General features: G+C 33.6%; 1 protein-coding gene across 2 annotated transcripts in view; it reads left to right on the top strand.

Moving 5' to 3' along the window:
• The window catches only part of Gabrg2 (gamma-aminobutyric acid type A receptor subunit gamma2), an 86,888-nt gene that overhangs the window by 14,227 nt on the left and 59,281 nt on the right, over nucleotides 1-13,380 (top strand). For both annotated transcript variants that reach the window (XM_015492802.2, XM_015492801.2), the window contains exon 2: nucleotides 13,215-13,366. In XM_015492802.2, the coding sequence (XP_015348288.1) occupies nucleotides 13,215-13,366 (152 nt within the window). The remainder of the gene's footprint in view (nucleotides 1-13,214; nucleotides 13,367-13,380) is intronic.

The raw sequence follows: 13,380 nt of genomic DNA, 5'->3' as shown, positions 1-13,380 counted from the left end.
ATATATATATATATATAGAGAGAGAGAGAGAGAGAGAGAGAGAGATAGACAAATCTTTTCCTGCCTTCAATAACTGTTAACTGAATTCCTAATGCTTTGTTGGCCTGTTTTATCCTGGGGATAAAACAAGGAGACAGACAAATATCTTTATCCTCATGTGCCCTAAAAAGTGGGGGCAGGCAAACAGTGAACAATAAACAACAAAAAATAACTTAAATTTGGGTAAGTGTCGAACAAATAACTAAGATGTGATGTTATGAAGAAAATCCAGGGAATTTTACTTTACATAGGATGTCAAGAAAGGGCATTATCAATAATGGATAAAAACAGAAGTAATTTCTAAAAAAATTAAAAAAAGAGAAGTTGAGACTGTAAGGTGTTGAAAAGAAGCCAGCTATCACCCTTAGGATGAGAATGATGGCAGGGAATAGCAGGTGCAGGACCCTGAAAGGAAGAAGAGTCTTGTGTAATTTGGGACGTGAATGAAGGTCCAGATGACTCAAGGACAGGAACCAGGGATGGCAATTCCCTGGATTTGCCAACAAGAAGCTATTGCTAACAGATGGCCTGGAAGCCACAGTAAAACGTTTGAATCGTATTTCAGGTAGGGTGTGGGTCAGGGGAATTACTTCATATATACATACCACCCGTGTCTTTAAGGAAGAAGTGTTTCTACGTGATTAGAAATGGTGAGGGCTGCAGTTTTTCTTCTGATCTTCAGGTGCCTGACAACATAACTCAATTATTGACTTTTAGCTTTCTCGGGATCTAGTGTCATCCTACATCCAAGAGAGACATAGAATCACTTATCAATTCTATTATTATACCTATCTTTTAAAAATAATAATTATTTTATGGCAGTTATGAAATTTTTGCACTAGATTGAACAAATGTGTTTATATAGATTTAGATTTGGAGAGTTAAATGGCAAAAACTATCTCTATATTCCAAAAAATTAACAAATTTTTCCATAAATTGATTGATTAAAAAATGTAAGGATTCACATAGGCAGAATTAATAAAAGTACACTTATTCATGCCTATAAATTTTCTTGCTGATTTAATATGTGTCCAGAATTACTGAGGAAAGTAAAATGCCAGGTACAATTTAAAAAAAAATCAAAAAAGTAAAATATGTGTCAAATTAACAAGAAACCATAGTACAATTTAAGTAACAAAATTTTCCCTTTCCTCAGGAAATTTAAAAAAATAGGCTTCATTATTTCATATTTAATATCAGAAAATTTCAGAAGTATCTTATAGTAAAAGATATTTCTGGGGTACACCTATATGAATGCTAGCTCCCCTCTAAAATAAACTCCCTCACCCAACTCCTTTTCACTCACAACTTCTCCCCACCTTCAACTCCTTGCAATAACCAACCTGGTGTTCATCACTGAATATTGTTCTTTCAAGAATACCAGATAAATAGTATCATACAGTTCACCTTAAAGATTCATCTACGTTATTGAGGTAACAAATAAACACATAAAACAGTTTAACATTCGGAGCCATTAGTCATCAGGCAAATTCAAATTAATACTATAATATGATATCACTACGAACCCATTAGACTGAATAAAATAAAAACACTACCGGAAAGATCTAGTGTTAGTAGGAATGTGGACAATTGTGGCCCTCATACATTGCTAGTGGGAAAAAAAAAAACAATATAGTTATCCTGGAGAACAATTTGATAACTTTTATAAGGTAAAAATCAAACACCTAATGTATTACTCATCAACCCCATTTCTAAATATTTACATGGGATAATTAAAAACTTATGTCCCAGAATAATAGCTTTTCAAAAGCAGTGATTTCTTTAGCTAAAATTATTTTTTTAGGAATGCTTACAAAAATGAACACATTAAGTTTCCTAGGTGAAATAGAAACTTCTTCTATTTTATTGGAGAATATATATAATTGTGTTAGTCATGAGCTTTAAAAAAATTTTAGTTGTAGATGGACACAATACATTTATTTTATTTACTTATTTTTATGTGGTGCTGAGGATCCAACCCAGTGCTTCACACGTCCTAGGCAAGCACTCTACCACTGAGCCACAGCCCCAGTCCGGTCATGAACCTTTCAAATTTATGTATTCTGCTTTGATATTACAGGTATTATGTACCTGAGGAATTATGTACAGGTATTATGTACAACTGAATTTGATACACTTGACTACCTGAGGATTGTGGAAACAGAGAGAAAATAATAACAAGAAAGATGGAAGGGAAGAACATGGATTCCATTGGGACCTCATTTTATAATCTGTGCACTAGGATTTCAGGCTTTCTAAATGTTTTAAAAATAATAACCAATAAAAACAGGAAGTTACCTTGTTATTTAAAACTTGTTATTTGAAACTTGTTATTTGAAACTTATTTGAATTTACCTTGTTATTTGAAACTCTCTTTTCCATAATGCAAATTCTGAATGATTCAAGTTTTCTAGCCACATTATATAATAAAGGATATAAGTTTGGAAATCTGTAAGAGATGCAAATATCCCTTTTCTATTATATGAAACTAAAGTGCTTACTTAAAACGTGTTTAAACTTGAGATGAAGTTGATGAAGTTAGAATTCTTTCAAATTTCACTAGGACTTTTTAAATTTTTTTTTCTCTTTTTTAACATTATTCCAGAATTCTTGCAACAAAAGTCATTTGGACTTTCCAAATGTATTCAGAAAGCACTAATTGGTGCTCATTCTCAATAAAGAACTTTTTTAAAAAATCAATAGTTCCGGGTGCTAAAACTACTGCTTAGCTCATTGGAAATCTGTGACTAAATGAGTGGATGAACATAAAATTTCTGTTATCTGGATTATTTATTATTCCTAGTTGTATAAATTTATGTTATATGAATATAAAATAGACTATTTAATGGAGGAGAGAAACTAAAGAAGAGAAACATTGCTAGCAACAAAACAGAAAAATAAATTTAGACAAACCTCATTAACTTTTAAAAGTGAGCAATAAAACCTTGACTTTGAGAAAATAATTTATCAATAGTCAAATAATTTAAACTTAAGGTAGTCTTCTAGAATTGGCTTTGGCCACAAGAATGGACCTTGAATTTTTATGACTTGAACTTAAAGATCAAAGGTATATCGTAATTTTGGAAAAGAAAGAGTCAAGAAGAGAAAGAAATATTCTTGGAATCATAGCCACTCAGATGTATGTAAACAGGTTGATAAAATTCCCGCTTGAAAGTGAAAGTGTATACAGTTACCTGAACAAATTAGCTCCATGGCTCCAGACATCTGGACATAAGGTAAAAATTGGAAATTTTCATTTTCTGTTACTGCACTGTAGAAGATAAAACAGCAATACAAATTTTCAACACTTTTTCAATACAACTGAATTTGATACACTTGACTATGCATCTGAAAACACTCAGGTATTATATGAATTAGAACTGACTTTCATTCTCATCCACTTACTCTTAGTGACCTTTAAACAATCCAAGATCTAGAAAAGTTTAATCTTCTGTTCATATACCATTTGAAAGTGCACAGAGGTTGTATGCTGTGTTTGTGGGCCCTGTACAAATATTTATATGTCTGTGCATGATATATATATGACCTTTTTTTATTAGAAAAGAAAGCAAAAGTTTTTTTAGTTCCTTAAAATAATTTGTATTCTAGAAAAAAATGTCTTTCTTACAGAAATTGCAATTTGGAAGTGAATACAGAGGCACTTTGATAGATGTAAACTTGTGTCAAGTTGGAGGTGCTGACAGACAGATTAGTCATGCTCTGTCACATGAGAATGTTTTATTATTGTCTTGCCTTGTTATTTAAGTGTGCCTTTTTCTAGCTGTTCAGGTATTTGTTTGTCTCCTTAAATAGATGGGAGGTGTTTTGATATCAGCATAGTACTTTGTGCTTCTTTCCATCTGCAACTGTTTCCTGCATAAAAGAGTCTCAAATATAAGCTGATTAGCTAAGGATTAGGAAATCTAAATCTGTAAGGCATCATTTCCCAAATTTAACTGCCTTTATGGATTTTTACAACATCTACGTGATACATGGCCATTTATTTACTGAATATTTTTCATAAAATAAAGTACTATATATTTTAATATAATTATTTTATTTGATACAGTTAATAAAAGTCAAAACAAACAAACAAATCTGTAAATTTAGCGACATTTTTTCCTAATGAAAGAAACTGCAAAGTAAAGTCAATAAAACCAAAACAATGCTATCAAGTTTTTTATAAGATACTTTTGTTTACCATATGCTATTGATCTCTTCAAAAATTAGATTAGTTGGGCTGGGGATGTGGCTCAAATGGTAGCATGCTCACCTGGCATGCGTGCAGCCCAGGTTCTGTCCTCAGCACCACATACAAACAAAGATGTTGTGTTCACCGAAAACTAAAAAATAAATATTAAAAAATTCTCTCTCTCTCTCTCTCTCTCTCTCTCTCTCTCTTTAAAAAAATTAGATTAGCAAATCAAGGGTAGTGGCTAAAGATTAATTGCAGATAATCTGAGACTTTTACCTCAATATCATAAGATATGTTGAAAAAAAGTTAAAAAGAAAAAACTTTGTAATTATGTGTCTATATATATATATATATATATATATATATATATTTCTTGTTGTTGCTAAATTCTGAGAGCTTGCGTATGCCATGTTTTGGTAATTAATGCCTATGACAACACTTAAAATGATCTATGTGACACTTGGAATTGTCTTGTGTTCTAGTGGCAGGTGTCCCAATTTTTTAATGAGACAAATACAGCTACTTAACAGGACATAAATATTGAGAATGAGGGTATTTTGCATTTCCAGTATACCTTGAAACACTATAGTAAGTTACATCTAAATTACCTAAGAACAGTTTCCCAAAGTGATTATTTATTCTAAGGAAAGAAAGATTGGAAATTCAAAGGGCTATGTCATATACTCTCTCAGTAGCTCTTAATTCTTTTCTCAGAATTAGTTGAATCCAGTGTCTTGGTGTCATCCTAGACCAATTACATTAGTATTTTAAGAGGGTGACCTTCAGCATTGACGTTTTCATGAGGACCTTCAGGTAGTTTTAACATGGAGCCAGGGTTAAGAATGATTGTTCTGTACCCTGTTTAAACATTAAGTGTGTGCTGGACATTGTGCCTTCTAAATGCCTGATATGCATCATACAGATGAAGAAATGCAAAGTATTTCCTTCTTGAACTATTTCTTGTTGGTAAATCATTATATCCTTCTCTGGCATTAACTTTTAAGGTTTGCATATCTTTGGGGGTTAAAATTGATCTTGAACTTCTATAGTTGGAACATTGCAGGAAATGCAGAATCCAGTTGTGTCTCTGGAGTGAGGGAGAGGCACCCCCCACATTGGCTGAGCATGTGACCGTGTTTTCATTATAGTCCAAATACAATATAAGTGCAGTTGGTAAGATCTGCCTTCTTATAGGAAAAATGATACTGCCTGAGACCCACACACTTATGGACCTACTTCATGATACAGTTAATTAAAGTCAAAACAAACAAAGCCCACTTTAGGCTTTTAAAATTACACATTAGTGTAGAGTGTGCAGGATGACCCACCCCATTTACAGGTTATGAAATCGTGTTGAATGCAACAAAGTCCCTATAGCGTCTATTTCATTGAAAAGGGTGTACAAGTGAAAAATTGAAAATATTATATTCATTATTTTTTGTAAATAACCACATTAAAGTTCTTTATAAAAAGATAAATAGGATATACTACAGTTTAATAATTACCCATTGATGTTTCTTTCTAACTGCAATTTACCATCCAATCTTTTATATATATATATTCTGTTCAAAAGCCATAGATAGTTCAGATGACTTCAGAAAACATTTCATGGGTTAGCCTTGACTTACTTCATTTTAATCCAAAAAATATTTTCAGTGTATGTCATTTAAGTTTTCACATGAAGAGAATCAATAGCATTTAATGAAGACAGAGGATTTTATGCAATTGCATGTTCTAGAGGCTCCTCATCTGAGTGTTAGCTACAATTGTTCCATAGACACATATATAAAAAGAGGGGATGAATTTTACTAATTTTCACAAACATTCAGTCTTCTTTAAAAATAACCCATACTCTCATTGATTCAGTAAATATTTTGAAAAGTATTTGTTGGGCATATTAGCAGGTGCCAGGTATTTGCAAGCTTTGGGGAAAAAAAAAAAACAACACTGTTGAACATAAAAGTAGCTCTTGTCTGGAGGGGCCTAATGTTCTGCTTCTAACCTTGACATTTAAATCTAATTATTTTAACCTTTGTTTTTTCTTTGGGGAAGTAAAAATATATAAAAGTGCATAAGACAAATTCAGCTCAATGAGTTATCACATATTAAAATAAAAACTAATATAACCACCAACTGAGAGTGGAAATTAAATATTGCCAACACCTTAGAAAAGTCCTCATTATTTTCCCAGTTTCTGTACTCTTTCTCTGACTTCACAGTAACTGCTGTCCTTTCTTTGAGCATCTTAATTCTTTCCTGTCAGTAAATTCTATATAAACAGGAATATAACATATTTGTATATATATGAATGAATGCACAGTATCTTTTGCTCATATTTTTTATTTCTTGAATTCATTTTTGCTATATGTAACAATAATTCATAATTATGATTTATGAATTCAATAATTCATAATTCATAAATAGATATCTACTGATGTATAATATTTAATTATGTAAATATGTAATATTTTATTCTTACATTCTACTGTTTATCTGGGCCATATCCATTTGTGTCAAGTACTAAGACAATAATGCAACTTTGAACTTTCTTATACACGTTATTCAGTAGATATGTATAAGCATGCATTTTCAGAATAAATCCAGGAATGGGATTTGGGGGCTATTATATATATATAGATGTTAACATTATCAGATAATGCCTCAATAATTTTCTTCCAGCAGTATATTAGTCCTAGCCACACCATAACCTCCCATTTTTCTTTGAGAAATGTTAAAACAAAAGAACAACAACAATAAATAATAAGGGAACTAAAGAAAATGAACTTACTAGAACATGACCTCACAGGGATGATTTTTCCCCCTATCATATCCTTATCTCCTCAGTGACCACTGTGTTTTCCTTCTCCACATTTTTTTCTCATAACCTTCTCAAATGCCCCAATTTTCATGTGGTATCTGTGAAGCCAGCACACTTTGGGGGAAGCTCTATTCTCACTTTGATATTAATGGTAAGAGAGAAACTAAAATATACAGCATATCCTCATTCTCTAGTTATGGATACTAGTTTTCTATATATGATTCCTTCCAGGCTAGTGATACATAAAACGAGAATTTTTGAGGGTCTTTAAACAACAAGGATCTCACTCTTTTGGAGAGATCTCTTGGAAAAGTTTATCTCTGCTTCATTAGTATAAGCAAGGAATCATAGTGATGCAGAGTCTTCACCAGCAACTTAGGACCACATGGTCAAGTAAAGTTTGGAACGAAGCTGATGCCATGGAGAATGGAGGAGGAGAGAGAACAAATCTGAGTTTTTGAGTAAATAGGCACGCTAAAGCCCATCTTACCTCAGTTTTTGTAATTAGATGTGCCAAGGCTTCCCAATTTGGTTTAGATGTTCCTGAAACTTGCAATCAAAATTTATCCTGACAGACAGGTCTGGGGATGCAGTTTAGTGATAGAGTGTTTGCCTAGCATTTACCAGTGCTAGGTGTGATCTTCAGCACTGCAAAAAAAAAAAACTTTTTAAAAAGTCACAGACATTTATTTTATGTGAGTCATTAATGACTATTAATAAAATAAAGTTTGAATTTTACATACTGGAATTTATATCTCTGATAATTGATTCAGTCAAATAGACACATGTATCAAAAGGTGTTAGACTAATGTCAAAGAATAGAACTTGGTGAGAGATAAGGAAGTCATTCCAAGTATGGAAATTTACTTTCAGAAAGTTTCACTCTCCTGTGTGAACATTCACATTCATGTGCACACCCTGCTGCATTGAGGAACAGCCCCCTCAATAGGTCCTTTATAGGTCACTGACAGGTTGTTACTGAGAAATACAGAATGCCCTCTACCCCTGAAGTGTTCTATAGAAAAAAAAAAAAAAAAAACAACAACAACTGGTATTCCAGTTCTGTTGGAACTGGAACATCACAATATTTTTTTTAATTGCTGTATGTATAAACGTGGCTGTATAACCAATGTGATCCTGCAATCTATACACGTGGAAAAATAAGAATTCATACTCCATTTGAATCAAATGTATGATATGTCAAGATCATTGTATTGTCACAATATCTTTTAAGACTCCTGGTTCTCCTGGAAGTACACAGTGATGTCTGCATCTCATCTTCAGATGCAAAGTTCTCTATGCTGTCTGATGATGCAAACTTCCTTATTCTACTTGTGACTTCACTTTCTAAAGTTCTCCTCCTGCACAGGCTGGAGGGCATCTTTCAAAATGACCTGACTTATATGTCAGCCATGCTCCTGCTCAAGTATTGCTTTCCAAATACAGGAGAAGTTCAAATGAGGCAGCTTATCCCATCCATTAAGTTAAATTTCAAGCTTTGCTGTTATTCCTCACCATGGGAAGATCCAATCATTGGTATCTGCGAAGGCTAGTTTATGAAACCTAAATATCACTAACTTGGTGCTGAAGGTGCTGTATCTTTTATTGGGCTCTGATATAAACTAATTTATTCTCCTGTGGGAAGATGAGCTGGTGAAATCATTTATTTTGTATGATTTTATTGTTTGATGAATGCATAGTAACAGACTCTTTGGTCCCAATTTCTTTTCAAAGCCTTTTAGCATAATGGTTACATGTTTTGTTTTGGCATATCAAGCGTCTACTGGTAACTATAATTGTGTATATTTATCCTCAATAGGAGGATAATTATAGGAATATCAGTATTTTAAGGATTAAATCAGAGAAGTATTTAAACCCTCAAGTTACTTCTATAACTCAATGAATATTTAACAACAGTTATTTTGGTGCTATTATTTCTCTGGGAAAATGAGTTATCCAGAAAAAAAATGATGATTTCTACAAATTTTGATTAAACACATGCTCAAGGAATTTTATAGTTTAGTAATGGAGACAATTAATAGGCAAAGTAAAAAAATGCAGATTGTTATCAGTACTATGAAGCCATCAATTTCCTGTTCATAGCATATAAAAAGTGCAGATAGCAACTAATGTAGAAAAGTCATCCAGGCATGGCCAGGGTGAGAAGATGATGTTTGGATTGAAATTTAAAAGGTGAAATAAGCTATGGCAAATATTAGGTAGAGGGGGGAATTAAGCGAGGACTGTAGGCAGAGGACGGCATATACAAAGCCATGCAGTTGGGCCTGATTTCTGGAACTCCAGGGTAGCATGCCAGTATGAGGAGGAAGATCTTCCTTGTTAATGATGCTTTGGAGTGTGGAATTCCTATGAGATAGCCTCACAAGGAGCCTGAGGAGCAGGGGACACCCCTGGAATGTGGCTAAAGCAAAGAGTGGAGATTTATGAGATATAAGCAGGGGGTATTCAAAATTTAAAGGGTACATTAATGGAGCAAAAAGCCAAAATGTACAGAAATATTTTCAAAGAAAAGATTAAAATTTATCATTTTATGGAACATATATCTTGGGAGATATAGATTGACATTTAAAAATACTGTGCATATGATTCACTATATCTGTAAAATAAATGTTAACCAAAATCATATCAATAATACAGTGGTGAAATTAGTGTTATGAAAGAGTGAAACACTAGGTATTTAAAAATACTTGAAGTGTAAAACTAAATGAGCTTTTGTTTACTTTTTTAATTCAATGATCTCATCTATGTATGTTACAGAAAGGTACACATTGTCTTTGTGATGCATGTAATATCAACGAATTTAAAGATATATCAATAAAAAGACAACTGTACTTATTTCTTATCAATTTTTTTTCAGTTTTACTATCTTAAGAGTGTAATAATTAGGCTTTTCCCCCTATCAAACTTAAAGCTATATTAAGTCTATGGGAATATGAAATCCTTAGATGAAAATGTAAAAATTCCAGAAAAATGTGTGATTAATCTTCTCAGTGACAAACATTCACAAGCTGTACCAAAATTTAGAGTCAGAATCTTCTATGTAATTGTAAGAATTCTCAATGAACAATGTCAATCAAGTTTTGTCTTCTTATACACCTCTTTTAATCCTAGATAAAATGTTTTATCAGTTTGAAGATGAGTTCATGTTTATAATCATATGTGAAACTGTAAAGACAGAAATAAAAAAATGAATAATCCAATTTACAACATAGAGACTCAGATTTAAATAACCCTTTATGATAGGAATCTGGGAATCTATTTTTAAAAGTTCATTCTAGCACGCATATGCACACACACACATGCACACATACACTAGGACTAACCCTCTCATATTTAATATGTATATGAATCTCTTCTACAATTTGTTAAAATAAAGATTCTGATTTGAGCATCTGGGTGGATCCCAGGGTTCTGCATTTCTACAAAGCTCCCAGGGGATACTGTTGCTGGTGGTCCAAGTCTTCTGGACAGATGGCTTTGTAACAATGTTTTGAAACTTTCAAGAAATGAGAAGCCCAAAAGCTTTTCTTGGCACTGACACTCAGACATTATCACTCAGATGACCAAAAATAAAACCTTTCTGTATTATGTTTTTTTAATTTGAGAGTAATTTCAATTTCACTTCTTTCCCTCTTTAAGAATATCATTTTAAACTAAAGGGCACCAGGAGGAGTAATAATCTCTAAATGCTGTTGCATTTAAAGAAGTGCCTTTTGCTAGAAGTTCAAATGTGTATTTACTCTCATCCCACACAAGGGTCAAATGGACCTGAGTCATTGTTAGTCTCTTTCTTCTGGGACATCCTCAAGGAGTTGACAATACCCCAGAATGTCTCACCTAATGGTCATTATCCCCAGATAGCCCACCTGTGAACACAGGGGTTCTTACCTCCAGCAGAGGCCAGAGAAAGAAACAGCCAGCCTTGAAAAAGGATCATATTTTTTTAAAGACAAATTAGGAACTAATTCCAGATTACGCACCAGTCCCATTAATTTAGCTCTCAGCTGAGAGAGAGCCTTAGAGAAGAAAAACCTCATTTATTTATAATACAGTGGCTCATTATTTTTCTTCCTGAAAAACATCTGTTTTTAGTTCTTCTGAACCATATTATACAAAAGCCTTGAAGTAGCATCTTTAGAATCAGATTCGAGAGCTGTTGTTATGAATCAGCAGTGGTCACTCTATAATGACAGTGATATTGGGCCTAATTGCTGTGTCAGGCGTTGTGCTACATACTTAATAAGCATTATCTTAATCTTACAAAAGACTATGAGCTGAATACTAGTATTTCCTACATTTTAAAAAATGAGAGTTTTGAGGCTTATTAAGGCTAAAGTAACTTGTCTCAGGTCATTAAACAGTAAGTGACAGACATATGAATGAATCCAGAAAGCAGACCATGGTGACAGCAGATGGGCCTCTGAGTTAAAAGAACTTAAAATTTTCTTTGCCAGAGAGCTGTTCCTCCCCTATGCTAGTAAGATTTGGGTCACAGGATTATAGTTCTATTACACAGAATTTAACAATGCCCTGGAAAAATGAAGAATTGAGCCCTTAGAGGGGATTTCCTAGCAGAGGACTGGTCTCAATGCCCACAAGAGGCCTTCCTCTTTGAGAGCTGGTTGAAACATTGCCCAGCCCATCCTACCCACTATGGACACTATGAAATTAATGCTTGTTTAAAGTTTCTGCGCTCGCTGAAGTGTAAGATGTAAATGCTGACTATTTTAGGCTTTTTGTACATGTATTTTTATAATGCTTCCTAAAACTTTAAAACACAATGAAAGAGGAGGTTACAGTACTTGCTTAATAAATTGAGATATACTAGTGATTGCTCTAAAAATTTCATCTTCAGTCCTTATCCTCAAGCCACATTATTCACATAATCACCATTTTCTCCAATATTTATTAATCTAAATATTGTGTGTGTGTGAATGTTTTAAAACTGTGGGTGATTGAGAAAAGATAACAAATATGGTTTGAGAATATAGGTATTCAGGGTAATGTGGCAATTTGATATCTGACATTAAAAAAAACCTACTCTAGACCACATATCCACATATTCAGGAATATAAACTGAAATTGGATATAGGGTGGGAAATTTTGTATTTTTTTCTTTTTAAATTTTGTCCAAAAAATATTCACTGAGTGCTCCTAAAAACAAAAATGTCAGCTTTTACAAGTGTTCCTATTTTTCCTAGATCAGACAAATATAATCATCTTATGTGTGGCAGAGGTGGGTGTTGGAACTTAGGGCAGGGGAAGAAGTAAGCTCTGGGAAGTCCACTCACCTTCCAAATCCACACTTAGCTTCTATCTCAAGTGTGTATGTGTGTGACGCAGGGTTGCGGGAGTTCTGTCAGATTTTAGTCATTTAAGACTGAATTACACGAATAGTATATGACTATCAGTCAAAACAGGTGTGTATTTATATGATTGCACTACATCAACCACTGTCTGAAATTCCAGCTCAGAAATGTTTGCAGAAATTAATGGTGACTTAAAGTCTGCAACTGCATTTTTTCTTCATAGTGCCAGGTTCTTAACAATCAAAGATGAATGAACTTCCCGTGCCTTCAGTACAAGCAAGGAGGGGAAATACAAATGCACACATCCTGGGGGCAGAAGACACAGCAAGACAAAGTTCTCCCTAGTAGTTCAATTGAGAGGGGAGAATGTCTGGCGGTCTGTGGGAGTGGATCTAATTATCACTCTCTTACTTTCATGAATAGGTTCCTTCTAAAAGAGGAGGAAGTAGACATTGTGCTTGAATTCTTAGACTACATTATGATAATTTAAGCATCCCATTCACAATTTTTTTTTAATAAGTCCTTCCTGAGGCTGGGCAGGTGGGTAGGAAGAACGTCAAACATGGGAAAGGCAGAAATAAATGATAACTCATGGTGTATTTATAGATGGTAGGGCAGAGCACCCTGGAAAACTGGAGAGATGCTTTAATATATTTTAATCCCCATCTGTACAGTTTGATCAGTTGGAGTCAACATCAGGTGGATATTTTTTTTTCGTTTGTTTTCCACATTCCTGTAAACTTGCTTCATTTTTCCTTCACCATCAGTATTTTTTGGTAAAAGTCAACTCACACGTAATTTGTTTCTTGACCAATATTTTTTTTTTACTTAGCTTTACCAGTCAAAAATCCGATGACGACTATGAAGACTATGCTTCTAACAAAACCTGGGTCTTGACCCCTAAAGTTCCTGAAGGCGATGTCACTGTCATCTTAAACAACCTGCTGGAAGGATATGACAACAAACTTCGGCCTGACATAGGAGGTATGATGAAGCCT

Source organism: Marmota marmota, unplaced genomic scaffold (assembly GCF_001458135.2).
Source record: "Marmota marmota marmota unplaced genomic scaffold, marMar, whole genome shotgun sequence".
NCBI classification, from domain to species: Eukaryota; Metazoa; Chordata; class Mammalia; order Rodentia; family Sciuridae; genus Marmota; species Marmota marmota.
The sequence above is the reverse complement of the archived record's forward strand: the minus strand, read 5'-3'. Positions and strand labels throughout refer to the sequence as shown.